We start from the raw sequence: 22,244 nt of genomic DNA on the forward strand, positions 1-22,244 counted from the left end.
CTTGACATATTTTTGCTCATATGTAATCTTTGGAACTCAGCTTCTTGTAAAGAAAATGCCTTAGTTTATCAACAAATTTAATCACTTATTTCTAGTGATTTGGGGAAATCCTTTATTATTAAACATATTTATTTTATTATAAATAAATATGTTAATCAGTACAGAGAAAAGTGTTTACCTTTGTAATGGCTCTGAATCTCTTGGTAGTAAAGGAATAAATTGATAACCAGTTTGAAATGTTTAAAAATATATTTTTTCGTATGGAACAGGTATGGTAGAGCATTCTGACACATTTAAGGTCATGCTTTGAGCCTCTCGATATAGGTCAGTTAGTTTTAAAATAACAGTAAATACTTCATGTGGTCAAAAGATTGCATCTTTCATGATTTTGACAATTGTATACTATTGATCACTACAGTAAGTAGATAATAAGAGTAGCTTTAAAATACTAGAAATTTGAGATATTGATCACCTGACAGTAGATAATTAATCGACTCCTTGTGAGAAGGATAACACCTTTTACATTTTAAGGACACTAAGTTACCATTTCATCCAGCTGTGGACAAAAACTATTTCCCAGTCCAGATGCCAATACACTGGTATACTGAATTATTTACCAAGTTTCTCTTGACTCTGGGAAATGGAAAGCATCTTATTGATGTGTTCTTGAGTGATCATGGAGAACATACATTGTAACAAGATGTTGATAATTATTGTCAGCATGAGTCATAGCCATCATTAGTAGAATTACCTCTCATTATCCTTTGACTGGCCTCACTGTATAATGTAACGGCCCATTATTGATTTAGGACAGGTTTATGTGCAGAATAAACCCTTCTGACGTGAAAGAGTTAAAGTACCCTTGAAAAGTGAATTTATATGATATCAGATGTGGGCTTGTAAAAGTTTTTTAAAAAATAAAAATGAAAAATGAATTTATTACATTACCTAATCAATGAAAATTCAACATTGATATTACCGCTACAAGAAAAAATTAATGACAGTAACTTGACACAGTTAATACTTTAAAGTTTTAGTGTATTAAAACAACTTTCGCGCCACTGCACTCCAGCCTGGGTGACAGAGCGAGACTCAGTCTCAAAAAATAAAATAAAATAATAAAATAAAATAAAATAACTTTTATGGGAAATCCTCTGAGTGGGGCATGAGATACTCTGATGTAGCCATGTAATGATTTCTTTATTATTTACCATAGGAACAGATGAAGTTAATGTACTCTCACTATCGCCCCATGCAATAATTAGGGTGCCCCAAGGTCCAAGTACTCTTTCCCTGAAATAAGCTACATATATACAGTGAGAGAGGAGAATGAATTATTATTTGTGCAAATTTCCTACTAAAAATTGCTTTGAGGCCAGACATGGTGGCTTACGCCTATAATCCCAACACGTTGAGAGGCTGAGACAGGTGGATCACCTGAGCCCAGGAGTTTGAGACCAGCCTGGGCAACATATGAAACCCTGTCTCTACAAAAGATTAGCTAGGTGTGGTGGCATGCACCTGTGGTCCCAGCTACTTAGGAGGCTGAGGTGGAAGGATCGCATGAACCTAGGAGGTGGAGGTTGCAGTGAGCCGAGATGGAGCCACTGTACTCCAGCCTGGGCAACAGAGCCAAACCCTTTCTAAAAAAGAAAAAAAAAAAAGTTGTTTTGGAAGAGTCTGAAATACTTAGTTGTGCCAGAGAAGTGCTCAAAAACTAATGGTACATATCAAAGAGACACACAATTCTGCTTGAAATGTCTTTTATAAGGGAGAATTTGATAATTGTTTTAAGTGATAAAGGATTAAGTGAAAAACTCTTGAAAATTCAGGGAAGGTGGGGAGGAGAATGAATGAGATAGAAGAGGAGGGAACAGATGTTCATTACAGGAGAATAGCAGCTAATAAATGTTAAAAGAATAAGAACATTAGGAAAATCATTTTTTATAATCCCAAATCTATTGGCTCAGGTAAGGATCATCAATTGAAGCTAAAGTTATTGAGTAAAGAGTTGTCAGGGAGCAAGATACACACATGATCTCAGATATTTGCCTCATGTATGACTTTCCAATTATAAAATTTGTACTTTTACAGTGGCAAGAACTGGCAGATACCCTCTTAACCAAATGACTGAATTTAGCTTCATCAAGAGTGGGGCAGACTGACATCATTCGGATCCTTATGTGATTCAGTAATTACCACCCATGTAATTGAGAAGTAGACGTGATCTTCCTTGCATTTGATCAATAGGAAACAATCCAAAAAATCAATAATGTGAGACATTCTACCAGACAATTATCCTGGACTCTCCAAAACGCTAATGTTTTCTGGTTTTTTTGTTCGTTTGTTTGAGATGGAGTTTTGCTCTTGTCACCCAGGCTGGAGTGCCATAGCACGATCTCGGCTCACTGCAACCTCTGTCTCCTGGGTTCAAGTGATTCTCCTGCCTCAGTCTCCTAAGTAGCTGGGATTACAGGCATGTGCCACCACACCCGGCTAATTTTTGTATTTTTAGTAGAGATGGGGTTTCACCATGTTGGCTAGGCTGGTCTCAAACTCCTGACCTTAGGTGATCCATCCACCTCAGCCTCCCAAAGTGCTGGGATTAGAGGCATGAGCCACCACGCCCAGCCCAAAAAAACTAATGTTAAGGGAGAAAAAGGAAAGAAGATGATTACCTTTAAAAAGACTCAAAGGTTATACCACCCCAAAACGCAATGCATGAATGTTAATGGGATACAGGATTTAAATAAACCAAAAAAAATGTAGGAACAACAGGGAAAAATTTGAATATGAATGGCATATTAGATTACATTACTGAATTCAATTTCATCTTCTTAGGTGTGAGGATGGTATGGTGGTTGCACAGGACAATGCCCTGATATAGGAGATACACATGCTGAACTCCTTAAGCTGAGACACCTGCAATAAGCCTGCAACTTTATTTTCAAATGATTCGCCAAGAAAATTATCAACCAATAAATATATAAATTAGATAGATAGTATGAGCATGTGACAATATGTTAAAAATTACGATGGTTATACAAGTGGTCATTGTACTATTCCTTCTTTTCTCAGGTTTGACATTTTTCAATATAAAAAGTTGGCAAAAAAAGGTTTATTTTGTTTAGAAATGGTTGCACGCTTTCAAAAAATGTATGTTTTTATAAAAATTAGAAAAATATTAGTCCTTCAGTGTCCCAAGGTTAAAAATAATTGTGATAAAATTTTACCATAAATGAATTAATATCTGTAATAATAATAAATATTGATATTTTTATGCTTTGAAAAGTACCTGGCACACAATACGTGATCTATAAGCATTTGATAAATAAACAGATACGTACACGTATACTTACTTGGGTTCCACAATTTCTGCCCTGAGAAATAAGAGATCCAACTACTCCAGGCCACATCAATCAAATGACCAACTATCCTCAGGCAGTGCCCTCTCCCAAACCCACATCTGCCCCTTTGATGAGTGAGCTGCCTGAGCAACAAGAACCAAGACCACTTGGATAGGTGGAATCTCACACAGATCAAGAGAAGTGGGTAATATTTTAATCCTATAATTAATAAATAAAGGGAGAATAAAGCACTTCACACAGTGTCTGTCTCTTGGTGTCCTGCAATTTCCATCTGAGTCCAGTCTGGCCAAATACTTCAAGGTTATTGCCCCACACTAATAACCCCACAGACAATATTGAAGCAGGACCCAGCTACATTTCCCACATTTACTTGAAAGTACAGTATCAGCTTCACTTTTTTCCTTTGTCCTCTCCCCAGTAAAACTTGTTTTGAATTAAGGTTCCAATAAATTCAGCCATAATGAGGTGTAAATTTTTGCTAATGTGATAAAGTGCTCCCTTTCAAGTATTAGCTTCAACTAGCTGACAAAATCTTAATCCAAGTGAATGAAGTTATAATGATGGAATTTCTGAAATAAGCAAGTGAGTGTGCCAATAATTTTGAAAGGACAAAGAGAGGCCTTTCTAGTTACTACGAAGCCATACTAACTACATGCCCAGACTTACCTATGTGTGAACTAATTGTTGCTAATGTTCACATTTTTTTTTCTTTCCAGGGAACTGACAGAGGTCATTGATCTTTCTAGGTTTAAAAAATTAAAATACTTATGGCTTCATCATAACAAGGTAGTGTTTTATTTTATCTTTCAATTACTAAAATTAAACTACTATCTTAATTTTATATTCCTAATAGAGCTAATCTTTAAAAGTATTAAAATTTTTGCTTAAAATTTAAATTGAGCTAAGAAACCAATATAAAACATATACATCTGGTACATATATATATGTATTTGGTATACATACACATATACACACACGAGATACATTGAATAAGGGCAATCTGTGAGGTGCTATCAAATTGCAATTTTACTTTTGTCTCCCACGTCCTATCAAATCCACTTAGTGGAAGCTATTCCTACTTAGGCTCCTGAAAGAAAACCTGGGCAGCCCCATAACCTTTTTCATCTCTCTTAGGTAATACAAAATCTTACAGCCCATTGAGTCATAGTCATAGTCCCAGTTCATAAATAAGAGTATAATAGCCAACTGTCCATCTTCAATCACAAATGAGATATGCCCCCATCTATATCCAGCTATGGCTGACTGCAGAGGGCCACCTGCCTTCTTTATTAACTAGAAAGCCATGGTTGGCTGTTTTCCTTCCTTCTTATCTCCACTTCAGCCTTCTCCAGGTTTGGTATGGAATGGGGTGGTGTTGTAGTAGCAAAAAGGCAAGGGAGAAGCAAAGTTCTTTGCTTTGTACCCTATAGTACTAACAGATGTTCAAAGTTGATCCTTCCCGTTATGGCTTATTCAGAAGTTCCTCTGCTAGGCCTCTCCAACACTGACTCCTCTTCACTGGCCACTCCTGGCTCACCTCACCTTTATCCCAGGGTTACTTAAAACTGAGGGTCTTTTGGCCTTGGCAAATCACCCTCATGTGCAGAATCCCTTATACAGTGCCCCAGGTCAACGTACCTGGTCCTCAGACTCACATATCTTTGTTCTGCAATCAGAGGCCAAGAGGGTTGGTACATCCCAGTTGCTACCAGATATGGTTTGGCTCTGTGTCTCCACCCGAATCTCATCTCAAATTGTAATCTCCACATGTTGAAGGACGGACATGATGGGAGATGATTGGATCATGGGGATGGTTCCCTCCATGTTGTTCTCATGATAGTGAGTGAGTTCTCACAATATCTGATGGTTTTTAAAGTGGCACTTCCTCCATTGCTCCCTTTCTTACCTGCCACCATGTAAGATGTGCCTTGCTTACCCTTCACCTTCTGTCATGACTGTAAGTTTCCTGAGGCCTCCCCAGCCATGTGGAATGGTGAGTCAATTAAACCTGTCTTCTTTATAAATTACCCAGTCTCAGGGAGTTCTTTATAGCAGTGTGAAAATGGACGAATACAGAGCATTGGCACTGGCAGAGTGGGGTACTGCTACAAAGATAACCTGAATATGTGGAAGTAACTTTGGAACTGAGTAACAGGCAGAGGTTGGTGGAACAGTTTGGAGGGCTCAGAAGAAGACAGGAAGACATGGGAAAGTTTGGAACTTCCTAAAGATTTGTTGAATGGTTTTGACCACAATACTGATAGTGATATGGACAATGAGGTCCAGGCTGAGGTGATCTCAGATGGAGATGAGGAACTTATTGGAAACTGGAGTAAAGGTCACTCATGCTATGCTTTAGCAGAGAGACTGGTGGCATTGTGCCCCTGACCTAGAGACCTGTGGAACTTTGAACTTGAGAAAATTATTTAGGGTATCTGGTGGAAGACATTTCTAAGCAGCAAAGTGTTCAAGACATAACCTGGCTGATTCTGAAAGCATTCAGTCATATGCATTCACAAAGAGATTATCTGAAACTGAAACTTTTATTTAAAAGGGAAGCAGAATATAAAAGCTTAGAAGATTTTGCAGCCTGACCGTTAGGTAAAAAAGAAAAACTCATTTTCTGGGGAGAAATTCAAGCCAGCTGCAGAAATTTGTGTAAGTAAAGAGGAGCCAAAGGTTAATAGCCAAGACAATGGGGAGAATGTCTCCGGGGCATGTAAGAGATCTTCAGGGCATCAAAGGCCCAGGGCCCCGCTGCTCTGTGCAGCCTCAGGACTTGACGCCCTGCTTCCCAGCCACTCCAGCTCCAGCTGCTAAAAGGGGCCAAGGTACAGATTGAGCTGTTGCTTCAGAGGGTGCAAACCCCAAGCCTTGGCAGCTTCCACATGGTGTTGGGCCTGCAGGTGCACAGAAGAGACAAGAGTTGAGCTTTGGAAACCTCCACCTAGATTTCAGAGGATGTATGGAAATGCCTGAATGTCTAGGCAGAAGTCTGCTGCAAGGGTGGAGCTCTTATGGAGAACCTCCACTAGGGCAATACAGAGGGGAAATGTGAGGTTGGGGCCCCCACACAGAGTCCCCACTGGGGCACTGCCTAGTGGAGTTGTGAGAAGAGGGCCATCATCTTCCAGACCCCAGAATGGTAGCTTCACTGACAGCTTGCACCATGTGCCTAGAAAAGCCACAGGGACTCAATGCCAGCTCATGAAAGCATCTGTGGGGGTTGTACCCTGAAAAACCACAGGGGCAGAGCTGCCCAAGGCCATAGGAGCCCACCCTTTGCATCAGCATGCCCTGGATGTGAGACATGAAGTCAAAAGAGATATTGGAGTTTTAAGATTTAATGACTGACTGCCCCACCTGGTTTCTGAATTGCATGAGGCCTGTGACCCTTTGTTTTGGCCAATTTCTCTCATTTAGAATGAGAACATTTACGCAATGCCTGTACCTCCATTGTATCTTGGAAATAACTAAATTGCTCTTCATTTTACAGGTTCATAGGTGGAAGGGACTAGCCTTGTCTCAAATGAGACTTTGGACTTGGACTTTTGGGTTAATGCTGGAATGAGTTAAGACTTTGGGGAACTGTTGGGAAGGCATGACTAAGTTTTGAAATGTGAGAAAGACATGAGATTTGGGAGGTGACAGAGGCAAAATGATATGGTGTGGCTCTGTGTCTCCACCTGAGTCTCATCTGAAATTGTAATCCCCATGTGTCAGGGGAGGGACCTGGTGGGAGGTGATTGGATCACGGGGGCAGTTTCCCTCATGCTGTTCTCATGATAGTGAATGAGTTCTCATGAGATCTGATGGTTTTAAAAGTGGCACTGCCTCTTTCATGCTCTTTCTCACCTGCCACCATGTAAGAGGTGCCTTGCTTCCCCTTTGCCTTACACCATGACTGTAAGCTTCCTGAGGCCTTCCCAGCCATGTGGAACTGTGAGTCAATTAAACCTCTTTTCTTTATAAATGGCCCAGTCTTGGGTAGTTCTTTATAGCAGTGTGAAAATGGACTAATACACTATCCAAGCTAATTTAACTTCCTCAGGAAGTGTCAGGCACCAGGCCACCATGCCCCCAAATGAGGGAACACGTCTCAAGATCACCAAGTGTGGCTGTTGAAGTTTCTCTTAAAGGCTAGGGTTAAGGAGGCAGTGTTCTCCCACCCCTCCCTCACAGTAAGGGCCTGAGTGTTGGACTCAAAGCTTTTTCCAAGCAAAAGAGCAAGACTGAACTAAAATTCAAACCCAGACAATCATTACAGTAAGCTAGTGACTAGGTTGTTTGCAACTTTCAAAAATTCATCTTCCGACAGCTTGTATTTGTTCATTATACAGTATATTGATAACCCAATCTTAGCATTTTGAATGTAGACTTTCAAACACTAGCTGACAAAAGAAATAATTTGAGTTTTCAATAGTCATCTGCCTGTCAAGTAGTAAGTCCAGATCTCAGCACTGAATCTGTAAACAGCCATGTTTATAACAATATTTCAATATTTTATTTCATTCTTAGTCTTTTTAAACACCAACTAAGTGGAAAATGGAAAATGAAAGTGCTTTGGTACTAACTATAAGCATAAATCTCATAAGCTTGAAATAATTTCTAGGAGAACAAACACAAATACCTTCAAGGTCCAGGCAGCTAACAGCTGGAATGGAAAGTGCACACTCCACTTTAGGGCATACAAATTCAAAATGCTTTTAAAAAAGCATACTGCTGGCTGGGCACGGTGGCTCATGCCTGTAATCCCAGCACTTTGGGAGGCCGAGGCGAATGGATCACAATGTCAGGAGTTCAAGACCAGCCTGGCCAACATGGTGAAACTCCGTTTCTACTAAAAATACAAAAATTAGCTGGTTGTGGTGGCGGGCACCTGTAATCCCAGCTACTCGCGAAGCAGAGGAAGAAAATTGCTTGAACTCGGGAGGTGGAGGTTGCAGTGAGCCGAGATTGTGCCACTGCATTCCAGCCTGGGTGACAGAGCGAGACTCCATCTCAAAAACACACATACACACACACACACACAGACACACAGACACACACACACACACACAGCCAAAACTTGTCCTCGGTCACAGTGCGCGACTTCTGTTAGAAAAAGATGAAAATCATCAGGCATGGCAAAAGTGACTATCTGTTTTTACTGTGTGTTCCCGTGGTGTCCAGTTTGGAGGGAAAGAGCATGTACCAATGTCTAGAAGGGAGAGGTATAATTAGTGATTTTATAATTTTTTTGGAATATTTCTGGGAATGGATATCATCTGACTTCCAACTACTCATTGAATATTCACAAAATGGACTTGCAGATGCATCTGCACTTAGAAAGGGATCGCATGCACCATCCACTGTTTTACTTTCTTTTGTTTTTGAAGGGGTGGGGCAGGAAAGGAATACAACAAAAGGCTGAATTTTTTCTCGTGCTTGATTATTTATATGCAACAAACTATATTATTTCTGTGAACCCCAAATATCTGACACAGGTCTCAATCAATTTAGAAAGTTTATTTTGCCAAGGTTAAGGACACGTGCCTGTGACAAAGCCTCCGGAGGTCCTGACAACATGGGCCCAAGGTGGTCCAGGCACAGCTTGGTTTTATGCATTTTAGGGAGAGGAGACTTTGATCAATTTTCCACCTGTGACCTGAAGGAGGCTTCCAGGTCATGGGTAGATAAAAGACAAATGGCTGCATTCTTTTGAGTTCCTGATAAGCCTTTCCAAAGGAAGCAATCAGATATACATCTATCTCAGTGAGCAGAGGAAGGACTTTGAGTCCTGTGTGTCCTTTGTCCCCAAAGAATTTCCCTGTGGACAAATTGTGAGAGAGGTGTGTAGCTTTTTTATCTTAGTAGCTATCTTTTTTAGGAATAGAATATGAGGGAGGTTTGCCCTAAGTGGTTCCTAGTTTGATTTTTCCCTTTGGCTTAGTGCTATTGGGGTCCTGAGATTTATTTTCCTTTCACATTTCTAAAATCACTATCACTTAATTTGTTCTTTATGAAAGAGACTGGTTTAGTCCGTGTAGTACTGAAAGGATTTCATACCCAAAACAGCTTCTGAGTGGTCATGGGATAAGTAAATAAGCTAATGTGAGTTTTCTTATTGATCAGTAATTGACTGGGTGCTAAGCTGCCTAAGTGTTCATACTCCATCAAAAATTAAAGTCTTATTCAGATCGCAAACTCTAACAGGCATATTAACTATTATAATATTTCATCAAAGTTTACATATAAAATTTTAATTATGAGTTTTCTTTAAAATCTAGATTATACTAGCTTGACCACTAAGAGGAAACTATGCCACTGTAGAAATGATATAGAGATTTGTGAAAAACATTGCCCTGAGATATGAATATATTTAGAGTTATAACACATTAACACATTGTTAAGAATGATCTGAAATCCTGACCAGCATTATTCTTACATTAGTGAATATTTTAGCTACCCTCTATTTAGGAATAAATAAGGCAAAAGGAGTAAAATAAAGGGAATGCATTTTTTTTGTTCATTCACTTATTCAACCCACAATATTTATTGAAGTATATGAGGTCATTATTTGTTGTCCATTCGTGTCTATTCTTTCCTTCTTCCTGCCCAACAGAATTTGGATTTGAGTTTTGGTACATACCCCTCCTCCATTCTAAATAGGTGGCCCCACTTAGGTCCATGGGTGGATCCTGAACTGTCTAAGCCAACTAGAATAATCCCACTCTTCTGGCGGGTGATTAGTCAATCAACAGGCATCTAACCTAATTGTAATAGAGACATAAGGGCACATTTGCTGGGAGGTTCCTGGGAGAGCCTCTCTTATTCCTAAAAGAGAGTACTAGAAGAGTACTTTTGCTTCTGGATGTTTTCTTACCTGGATGTGAAGGCAGGAAGTAACTATCCTATGAACTTGATGAAGCCAGCACTTAGAGAAAGGCAGAGCCCAGAGCTTCATGGAGATGCCAAGACTAAGGCTATCACAACTTCTGCACGTGGTGATATGAGAGAAAATTAATGATGTTTCTTTATTTGCCAATTTGAGTTGGGCTTAAAAGTTACTTGGAGCCAAAAGCATCCTATTTGGATATAGCTTATTCTGTACTTGCATTAGGCTGCTACACAATACAACAATAAATGTGATTACCCCTGCTCTAGAGATAAAATTAGGAAGGGTAAAGGGAGTGGCTCTGCTCCTAGCAAGTACATTGTATTTGATAGCTGCCTGGAATGAGACAACACAGTTGTCTTTGAAGGCAATGAATATAATTTGGTAAATTTGAAGCCTAGTATGCTGGAAGGGTGCATATTTCTTCAAATCATTATCTAGTGGGTGATAAAACTTGAGCTTCTGGTCCAAACGTGAACCAGCTGATGAAAAAGCACAAGTTTATTTCTAAGGACCTCCAACATCCTAGCTTTCCTAGATTTGCTTTGGCAACTCTAGTTCTTTCCTTATGCTCTGTGAGGGCTTGTTTAGCTTCATATTACATAGATATTCATTAGTGCTGCATCTCCTCCTTTTTGAGATCATGTTTTCCTAACACCCGCTGACATAATTAGTGGGAGGCAGCTGCTCTTAGGTCTAAAGTCTCCCTTCCTCGTTTCATTCTCTAACAAGTCTGACCCAGAGAATTTCAGGTCCATGAATTCATTCTTTCCAGCCTCTCATGAAAGGTTGAGTTAGGCTCAGATAAATTACCTAAGTGACCTATATTTTACACAACAATTTATATGGCACATACATATAATCTTCTGTCTTTGCTCATTACTTCAAAAATTTTCTTTTATGGATGTCCAATAATGACTATGCATTCATAATATTGGTGCCACAATGTTAATATCCTTCTATTTCTGGAAGTACGACAGTAGCTTGGTATATTACATTTTGTCTCAGATGAAGAACCTGTCTAATGCCTCACCAAGCAAGTATTCAAAATGGAATCTGGGTTTCTGCTGTGCAGCAAAAACCAATGGTTAATACATTTTATAAATTCAATTTACATAAAAGGACGCTTCTGGCGAAGTCATTGTTTATAAACATCATTATCTAAAGAATAATTGAGACATTTATAATAACATCACTCACACTAACTGACTAGAGAATGGTCAGATTTGGAATAAATGCTTTAACATTAGGACAAATACCTAATGCATGCAGGACTTAAAACCTAGATGACGGGTTGACAGGTGCAGCAAACCACCATGGCACATGTATACCCATGTAACAAACCTGCACGCTCTGCACACGTATCCCAGAACTTAAGGTAAAATAAAATAAAAATAAAGAGTAAATGTTTTAAGAAACATCTTAGGCTCAATCTTCGATACTGTTATGATTTCCTAGCTCCTAGACATGAAGCCCATATTGAGAATTCAGCAAATAGCACAAATTTATGTATTTTAGGAAGGAATATTGGTTTATAAAATTAGCAAATCATACTTTGGAAATTGAATTAATTATTTTTAATGTGCGGTTACAAATATTTGATAAAGAATTCTTTGAATGGCTGTACTTTTTCAGGTAGCTTTACAACGTGCTTTGTATCATGGAATTTCTGTTGGCCTCTTTAATCAGATTTATTTCTATATTAAGTTTGGGTATATGTATTTGTTTATTCATTTATACATACAATACCTTGTTCCAAAAAACTATTTAGAGCAGTACAAACTCCACTGTAGGATGTAAGAGCTATTAAAAAAACAAAATGAATTAGCATACATTCCATATATTTTGGGCTCTTACGTGTTTCTGTTACCTTAAGGCAACATTAATTATATCCTTGTGTCAACTTTGTTGAAAAAATTATATTTTACTCCATATTTTAAAACTTCTTTAAAAAGCAAATCAATATAAATAAACTAAATAACACTTCACCGCATGGTTGTGAAATTTGAAGATATGTACAATACATATCTAGTTATGGATTTTAATGATTTAACCAAAAAATATAACCTATTTTTGGAAAGAGCAGGTAGAAATATTTTAGTATGTTGGAAAAGAGAGGGAAAAACATGAGAATGAAAGTCTGGATTGGTTAAAAATAGTTACTTTTGAATATTTTTAAGGTATGGACTGTGTAAGTACCGTATATTATATTTTAAACTAAGATAGAAATGAATGCATTGTTTTAATTTATTGGATAAGAACACCATAAAAATCAACTTAGAAATTCTAAAAATATATTGAAATGTTTCTTTTTTACTCCTATATAATTTAGGGTATATTATTAAAATGCTTCCCAACTAATGTTTCATGTTCTATGTAAATTTAGTAAATATTAGGATTTCAGTACTAAACATACAATAACATACCGTTTTAATTAACACATAAGTACAGAATTTTTCAGAATTTCATCATGTCGTTTAATCACTGGTCTATGTATGGGACTTTGCCCCTACGGTTTTTCAACCTTGCTACTATTGCGTTTTGACCTGGATAATTCTTGGTGGTGGAGTCTCCTGCGCATTTTAGGATGCTCAGCAGCATCCTCGGCCTCTACCCATTAATGCCAGGAGATGCCCCCAAGGAGTGGCAAACAAAAATATTTCTAGATATTGTCAAATGCTCCCTGGGGGGCAAAATTCCCCCCACCTCCACTGAGAATCATTCAATACAGCAGACAGAGTGATCTGTGGAAACCTAAGTGAAAACATGTCACTCCTCTGCTCAAAACCTCTGGTGGTTTCCTGCTACATTCAGCCAAGTTCTTACAGTAACCAACGAGGTCCTGTACACACTGGGCCTCTGGTTCTCTGTCTGACCTTATTACCTGCCATCTCTCGCTGGCTTATTCTGGTTTAGCCACCCCAGGCACTGGGGTGTGCACTGGACCTGTGCACTGGCTTGTCCCCAGTGCTGTTCCTACAAATATTGCAGTGGCCCTCTCCCTTCCTGTGATCAACAGTCTATTCAAACATTGCATCCTCCACAAGGCCTACTCTGCCCAACCCCACTAAAATGTAACACTACTTCACTCTACCACTTCCAACTGATGGTGGCGGCAGGCCGTCTGGAGCAGTTGCTGCCATTATACCAGCTGCAGCAGGGAGGTATGGACAGTGGCAGCAGGAGCAGCTCTGGGAGCAGCAGCGGTGGCAGTGGGACCCCTGTGCCCTGCATCCCCAAGGCAGCCAACTGCACCACCTCCACCCTCGCACAGCCAGGCAGGACCCGCTCCCAGGCCCAGAGCCTCCACTGTGGCCTTAACCTCACTCCTTGCTGTGTCTTGGGAACCTGTGATTACCCAGCTGAAGATACAGCCAGGAAAACGTGGAGGGGAGGTGGAAAGGCCCTGGAGCCCACCCCTGGGAGACCCCACCAGAGCCCACCACCCTGGGAGCTGCTGCAATGGGGCCAGGCCGAGTCACCCACTGGTGGAGGAGCAGTGTGGTTGGGCATGGAGTGGGGGGCAGAGAGGAGTCCCAAGGCAGAGCTGGGACTGAGGTGGTGCCATGCTCCACAGAGATGGCAGGAGCTCCCCAGGCACAACTACAGCTGCCCAAGCCATGGCTGCAACCTGGGCACCCCTGTGCTCTTGGGATCTGGGAGCAGGCAGGAGCCCCATCCTCCTAGGCACAGCTGCAGCTGCCCAAACTGCTGCTGTGGACCCAGGCATCTCCCTGCACTCTCGGGACCCAGGAAGGCCCCTCTTATGCCTGCAGGCTCAGAAGTGCCTCCTCCTGCTGTCTGGCTTCTCCCTGCTGTCAGCACCCACTCCAATAACAGAGTAAAGTTGAGCCCAAGCCTGGGCACTGTCACAACCTGGCTGGGGGTACACACACTTGAGGCAATGCTGGTATGCCAGCCCCCCGCCACCTTGGCCCCCTCCAGACTTTGGGCGCCAAGAAGCATGGGAGAGAGGCTAAAGGGGAGCTGAAGGCAGCTCGGCACTGGCCTGCAGGTGCCCCTTGGCATGAACAACCTCAGCTCCATGAACAGCGGCAGGAGGCACACAGGCTCCTGGGCAGAGGGGGGCAGGTCCCCAATGAAGCCCCACCTTCAAGCTGGAAAGGGCCTAAAGGCTGAGGGCTGGGGTGCCAGTCCCATGGACCAGAGTGAAAACTTGTGGTACCTTTTCTGGGCCTGCCCGTGGCTGCCCATGAACCAATCAGCAAGCACTTCCTCCCCTCTAAGGCCCATGAAATCCCTAAACTCAGCCAGACTTGAAGAGACAACAGGACGACCAGCTGCAGAGAGGAGCTATCTTCTCTGCTGAGAGCTGGACACTTGTTGGGGCACCCTTGCTATGGACAGGAGCTGCCCACTGCAGGTCTTCTCTAAGGTATTCTATTGCTCAGTAAATCTCCCCTTTGTCTTGCATACCCTCCAGTTGTCTGTGTACCTCATTCTTCCTGGATGTAGGACAAGAACTCGAGACCTGCTGAATGGCGGGGCTAAAAGAGCCATAATACAAACAGGGCTGAAAACACACCCCTTGCCTGCCACGTTGTGGGTGACAAGAAGGAGAGAAGAGAGAAGGGGAGAAGAGAGGAGAGAAGAGCTGAGGCCCTTTGGGGAACCCAGACCTAGGAGCTCCCCAAGCCAGGGCTGTAACACCCTCTTTAGGGATCTGCAGTTCCTGGCATCTTCAAGCTTCTGAGCACACACCGCATTCCCCAGTGTCAGTCGTGGAAGCTGCTTTTGATACACCTGGCCTAGCCACAGCCTCACAGCAAGCTGGTGCCCATGCCAACCCCTGGAACTGCCTGTCCTGCCACAGCCGGCTGGACCCCACACTTGCTCACACACCCCTCAGTGCTCTGTGCCTGGCTCACTCTTGACAGGCATGGGATCCAAGCTGGTAGCAGGAGCTGAGCACAGCCTTCCAGGCTGAGTGGGCAGAACCAGCCCAGCAGGCCAGAGCAAAACTCAGGCAAAGGTGCCACTGGCCACAGAGGTTTCCAGCTGGTGAAGCAGTACCCCAAAGATCCTGCAACGCAATCTCCAAGCTTCATTTTTTTCACATAGCACTTATCAACTTAGGTCATAATATATAATTTACTCATTGTATGTATTATTTATTTAATCTTTCCCTACTACAATAAAAGCAGAGAATTTTGTCTATTTTCTTCATGGCTGTTCCCCCAGAACTTAGCACAGAGTCTGGCACATAGTAGATGCTCAGCAAATGTTTGCTGAGTGGAAGAATGAGTAAATAAAAACTCTAATATTTTCTCATAAATACAATATTTTCATTTTGTCAGTGAATCCAAATGGCATGTAATTGGTCACCAGTTATAAATTTGAGGAAGGCAAGTTGATAATATTTTGTTTAGTATTTTACTTTTTGTTCATTTGAAAATGTCAGTTTCTGTTTATTGGACATTATGGCTAAGAATATTTCTCTGCATGAGTACTAGTTAAGGTAACAGAATTTCCATGACAGAAGCATGCTTTGGCCGATTTAAGCAGAAAAATAATTTATCGAAAAGATATTGGATAGATATTATGGAGCTTGAGAATCAAGTTCAGAAAGTTCTCAAAATCAAAGGGAGCCATGGTCAAAACCATGTCACAGAACTACTTTCCACAAACACTGTTTGTGGAAAAACAATCAACAATAGAAGCAGTGGCTTGTACTGTTGGTGTCACCAGCACCAGCCGCTCGACACATCCACTGTCACCACTACCACCATTTCCACTGCTATGGAAAGCAATATTTTTTCTCTACATCTCTACCATCACCAGAATTAACTTTCAACTGTCTCTGCTTCTTCGCGTGAATAGCTCTTGATTAGAAGTTCAGAGTGGGTGCATCAAGGTCATGAATCCATGCCCTCCCTGCCAGAAGTCTGGAAAAGCAAATATCTTGTTTAATGGGGTGTAGTTTCTGATTGCCACCAAGACTCATTAGATAAGAAATTCCTTGAATTGTGGGGAGGAGTTTTAGATGCTACACAGCCAAAAAGTTATAACTATGTTCCACATTTTATTAATGTTTAGAAAGATAAAAATAAAAGGAAAAGTACTTATATCTGCATTAATGATTCCTGTTACAGTACCAGAAAAGGATAGTTATTAAATTAACAGATGTTTTCAGGTGAGGTGGCTCATGCCTGTAATCCCAGCACTTTGGGAGGCCATGATTAGAGGGTTGCTTGAGTCCAAGAGTTTAAGACCAGTCTGAGAAACATAGTCAGACCACGTCTCTATGAAAATTTTTTAAATTAGTCATGTATGGTGGTGTGTGCCTATAGTCCCAGCTACTTGGGACGCTGAGGTGGGAGGATGCTTGAGCCCGGGAGGGTGAGGCTGCAGTGACTGTGATCGCACCACTGCACTCCAACCTGGGCAACAGAGTGAGACCCTATCTCAAAAAAATAAAATAAAAAAAGGTGTAGAACTGAGAACTGAAGTATAGCAATGGTTCTATCACTAACCAGCTAATAACATAAATCACATAATATCTCTAAATCGATGTTCTTCTTAGACAATACGGGGTATTTATTCTTTCTGACTGCTTCCAGGGTTGTTATGAAAAATAAATGAGATGACAAATGTAAAGTACTAATCAAAGAAACTTGCACATAGTAGTCACAGAATAAACAATAAGACCCAACCTCCTTACTCCTTTTCTTTATGTTGTTCTTAACATAGCTATATAAACATATAATATGAATTGAAAGAATTGGCTAATTCTCTAAGTTAGCAAGGGTTGCGCACATCTGCTCTCACTTGTCATTTCCCAGTTGCAACAACTTTCAATTCTTTTAAGTGATCTTTTGTTACTTATCAGCTTTTCTCTAAGTCACTTGCTGGTATTGCTGCTGCTTCTTGATTTTGCTCTTCTAGAAAATAGCTATTGAATTTTCACTAAGGAAATGAGCATTTAATTCTTTCTCTTTCCTGCCCTCACTTCTGCCACACACATGCATACTTTCTTTTGCCCATTCTCCTGATGTGGTTGTATTGTAATTTTGGTTAAATCAATATTCACTGGTATATTGTTATGACAAAGTATGCTATTCAGAGCTAAGCCATGTATTCAGCTTTATGTTTTCCTTGATTATACTTCCTTCAATTCCCCGGAGTTTATATTTGTTTGACTTTTTTGTTAGCTTTTTGTTAGGAACTGAATTGTGTCTCCCTCAAATTCATATGTTCGAGCCCTAATTCCCAGTCTCTCAGAATGTGGCTGTATGTGGAAACAGGGCATTTAAAGACGTGATTAAGCTAAAATGGGTCATTAGGGTGGGACCTAATGCAATATGACTAAAATCCTTATAACAAAAGGAGACTAGGACAGAGAGAGCCAGAGACTAGACATATGCACATAGACAGAGATCACATGAAGACACCAGAACCAAATGGCCACCTACGAGCCAACAATAATAAACTTTTTGAAGCCATTCTTTATATTGATGACACTATTTGGGTTTAACGGACATAGTCCCTGTGATGTTATGAAATATATGTTTAGTCGCAGTCCTCATTTCCTGGCATACAACTCCCCAAATCCTTGGAATCTTCAAAGTGACAAGCATCTTTTAGTATGCTAAAGAATTGACTGATGGTTGGCAGCTCCCAGGCAGCTTCAGGATGGGGACTGGCCATCAAAAACACTAAGTCAAAATTAGAAGGTTGGGACTTCTTCCCGGAAGCCCTACTTCTGGGAGGGGAGAGGGCTTGAAGGTTAAATTGATCACCAATGGCCAATGATTTAATCAATTATGCCTATGTAATAAACGTTTCATATAAATCCTAAAAGACTGGGTTCAGAGAGTTTCCAGATAGCTGAACACATGGAAGTTCCTGGAGGGTGGTACCCGGGGGGAGGGCATGGAAGCTCTGCATCCCTTCCCCCATACCTTGCCCTATGCAGCTCTTCATCTGTATCCTTTGTAATATCCTTTATTAAAAAAAAAAAAGTAGATGAAAGTGTTTCACTGAGGTCTGTGAGCCACTCCAGCAAATTTCAAGTTCAAGGAGAGGGTAATGGGGACCCCAATTTACAGCCAGTTGGTCAGAAGCACAGGTAAAACAACCTGGGGCTTGCAATTGGCATCAGAAGTGGGGTGGGGGGGCAGTCTTGTGGGACTGAGCCCCGAACCTGTGAGATCTGATGCGATCTCCAGGGAGATGGTGCAGAAATTCAACTGGAGGACACACAGTTGGTGTCTGCTGCATAATTAATTGCTTGCATGGTATGTGGGGAAAAGCCCCACACATTTGGTCAAAAAAAGTCTTCTGTGTTGTGTGTGAGAGCAGAGGAGAAAATCTGTTTTTTCAACGCAGTCCCCAAAGCTGATTTCATAAGCTAATAATAATGAGTTGTTATGAAGCATAACTTGAGGAACATTCAAAAGTTTTCTCAGATCACACATATCTATTCAGGGATGTTAAAATCAACAATTACAGCATCACTGATTATAATCTTCTAATTTAAAAGAAATACCCTGAGATGGCTAATATATTAATCTTTAGGGAGAATATAATAGTTTACCTCTGGAACACGCAGAAATGGGACTCCAGAGCACGTGAAAGGAAATGAAGTGTGCAGAAAAAGAGGACATTGGGATGGCCAAGGTTAAGAAGATGCCAGGAGGAGAAAACGGAATGCTGAAAGGAAGAGTGGAAGAAGTCAAGAACAAGTGCAGTTACTTGTGTGTGATGCTGCTTAGTGCCGGTGTTGGATCTTCTTTTTAGTTTGGATTGATTGGTAACCATATGAATCTATCTAGGTTCTGCTGAAAAGTTCTTTAAAAAACATAAGAACATCACCTAAGAGGTGGGGAAAAGATAGGACAGTGCCTGGAACTCAAAACGAGCTTGAGAGATGGCAGCTCGGTTAGAGCAACTGTCGAGAAGAACCCAGAAAACTTGAGAGGTCAAGTTAGATCAGGTAGGTAGAACAAGGCAGGCCAGGGCTCAAACCAAGTCTGAGAATGAGCTGGGCTGGACAGTTCAGCTTCCTGTCCTGAACGTTAGTAAAGTGCAGTGGTTTCCAGCAGGTACTCGAGCCTGGGTCAAAGCCTACCCACTTCTACCATGTAGTAGCTGTATAATCGTGGGTAAATTACTTAACCTCTCTGTGCCTCAGTTTCATCATCTTAAAATAAGATAATAATATGCTCCTTCCTAATGAGTTTATAGTAAAGATTAGTAAGGCTACATTCTGTTTATTTTTACAATTTGAAAGTTTTCAGAGATTATTACATTTCTTCTTCTTTCCATTTCTGGTCAAAATTTTTGGATGCATTTTAGACACCTTTTGGGGCTATTGTTGAAATACTAGGAATAAATTGATGCATCGAATATTTTCCAGTGCTCTATCTGATAAACTAATATGCTGCAAAATATTTTCAAATTAGTAACTTCTGGATGGTTTAGACAGAAGTCTCCCCAAATGAAAGAGCTCAGTTATGATGTAATATATGCCAATCTTTGGTTTGGGAGTCAGATAGACTTGGGTTTGAATGTTCACTCTGCTACTACTTATGATCTCTGGATCTTGAGAAAGTTGTTTAACTTCTCTGAGCCTTGGTTTTCTCCTAGGTAAACTGGGCATATGGGGGTCAAATAAATAACATTGGGCTTTTGTTAGGATTATATTGTATAGTGCCTGTGAAAACATCTAGCTTAATGCCCAGCTCATAATAAGCACTTAATAAATATATTTTCTTCTCTTGCATCTAAATCAGCATTTCTCAACTGGGGGCGTTTTTTGCCTCCCAGGAGGCATTTCACAATGTCTAGAGACATTTCTGATTGGGACGTGTATGCTACTAGCATCTACTGAGTAAGAAGCCAAGGATGCTAATGTACAACCCCCAGGGCAGCCCCTGCCCCATCAACTCCAACGAAGAATTATTTGGTCCCATATATGTGGTTGTTGTAGAGATTAAGAAACCCTGAATTCTTCCTTAATTTTAAATTCATGGTGGTATACATTTGTACCTAGTAGTACCCTAGTGATTACCTGTATGTATTTTACATTAAATATAAAAGCTCCCAGCTCCATAAAATTAATAATAATGGTTAAATAATAGTCATCTATTGAGCACTTGCTATGCTCCAAGCCTAAGCTAAGACATATGATTTGTGAAATGCCACACTAAATATAAATCCTACAGCAATCCTGAGAATCAGTAATATAGATTTCTCTAAATGGATAATAATAATAACATTTTACTGCCAGGTGCGGTGGCTCACACCTGTAATCCCAGCACTTCGGGAGGCCGAAGCGGGCAGATTATCTGAGGTCAGGGGTTCGAGACCAGCCTGGCCAACATGGGGAAACCCCCATCTCTACTAAAAATACGAAAAGTAGCTGGGTGCGGTGGCACACGCCTGTAATCCCAGCTACTCGGGAGGCTGAGGCAGGAGAATCGCTTGAACCCAGGAGGTGGAGGTTGCAGTGAGCAGAGATTGCACCACTGCACTCCAGCCTGGGTGACAGAGTGAGACTCCATCTCAAAATAAATAAATAAATAAATAGCATTTTATTTTAATAATAGCTGAGTATCAGGACAATAGCATATCTTATAATGTTCCTGACTTTAACAACTTGCTATCTTGCAATGTCTATTGAATTCTACCTTGAAATACTACCTCGATTTCCTCCAATTCTTTCTTCTCCTGCAACCTTTACTCTACTTTGGGCCACCACAAATTCTTCCGAATTAGGGAAACGCCCTCCTTATTCATCTTCTGCCGTTGTATTTAATATCCCCTGTAAATCGGCCATTTTCTTTCTAAAATCTAATTGGGCAATAACATTCTTCTAAACAAGATCTTTTAATAGCTCCCCAAGGTCCTCATGATTTGGCTTTGACTCCACTCTATCTCCCTTCACTCCCCCTCACCTTCACAAACACCGCAATCCTATAATCCCTATGATCATGGTCCAAGGATGTTAATGCTCGTGGGAAAACCATGATTCTATAATCAAGGTCAAACTGTCGGGTTTATTACTGTTCTTCTTGTTTTAATGAGCAACGCAAGAGAAATTAAAGTCTCAGCTAATTAGTTCTATTAATGTGTGGTTGGCAGGTAACTGGAAGAAGAGAGAGGAAAAAGTTCTGATTTCCACTGGCATTGTTTTCCTACGCTGATGTCAAGTGTGGCTATTATTAAAGCAGGGAGTGGTGAGAGGAAGAATAGAAGGCAGCGAATTGCTGCCAGGAGGCCAGTGGGAAAAGTTAGAAAGCGATAAAGAGCCAACAGGGACACTCACCTTCTGGCTTTGAACGGTTTCTCCTATCTTGGGGAAACACGGCTTCTCTCATGACATAACAAAACATTTGGTGAAATTACTAGTGGTCCTCCAGGAGGAGTGCTGGCATAATTTGGTGGAGATGAGTCTGTGAACGATCAGATGAACAGCACATGATATGCCTTTTATAGCTTCATAATTTGTGAATGTTGCCAATATAAAAACAAAGTAAAGAAAATTCATCAAAGAAGTTAATTTTCAAACTTCGAATACAAATCTAAAAAGGCTTTTCTGAGATTTGAGAGGGGCATGAATAAAATGTCCAATAAATCCTCACTAAGTCAGATGGGTTGGGATCCTTTTTCTGAATCTGTTTATCAATGAGCAAAATATTTTTATTTAACTAATAATAATAGTTCCCGGCCGGACATGGTGGCTCACGCCTATAATACCAGCAATTTGGGAGGCCGAGGCGGGTGGATCAGCTGAGGTCAGGAGTTCAAGACCAGCGTGGCCAATATAGTGAAACCCCATCTCTACTAAAAATAAAAAATTAGCTGGGTATGGCGGCATGTGCCTGTAGTCCCAGCTACTTGGGAGGCTGAGGTGGGAGAATCACTTGAACCTAGAACCCAGGAGGCAGAAGTTGCAGTGAGCTGAGATCGTGCCACTGCACTCCAGCCTGGGTGACAGAGACTCCATCTCAAAAAAAAAAAATTAATTGTTCCTA

At 40.9% G+C, this 22,244-nt stretch overlaps 2 protein-coding genes across 2 annotated transcripts in view; one reads left to right on the plus strand and one right to left on the minus strand.

Moving 5' to 3' along the window:
• Nucleotides 1-21,662, minus strand: part of SOSTDC1 (sclerostin domain containing 1) — a 94,704-nt gene extending 73,042 nt beyond the window's left edge. Inside the window, exon 1 of the mRNA XM_055347372.2 lies at nucleotides 21,536-21,662. The gene's annotated coding sequence lies outside the window, so the exon portion shown is untranslated. The remainder of the gene's footprint in view (nucleotides 1-21,535) is intronic.
• LRRC72 (leucine rich repeat containing 72) overlaps nucleotides 1-22,244 on the plus strand; it is a 54,375-nt gene that overhangs the window by 6,709 nt on the left and 25,422 nt on the right. Inside the window, exon 3 of the mRNA XM_004045126.3 lies at nucleotides 4,085-4,154. Within this exon, the coding sequence (XP_004045174.2) occupies nucleotides 4,085-4,154 (70 nt within the window). The remainder of the gene's footprint in view (nucleotides 1-4,084; nucleotides 4,155-22,244) is intronic.

This window comes from Gorilla gorilla, chromosome 6, assembly GCF_029281585.2.
Source record: "Gorilla gorilla gorilla isolate KB3781 chromosome 6, NHGRI_mGorGor1-v2.1_pri, whole genome shotgun sequence".
NCBI lineage: Eukaryota > Metazoa > Chordata > Mammalia > Primates > Hominidae > Gorilla > Gorilla gorilla.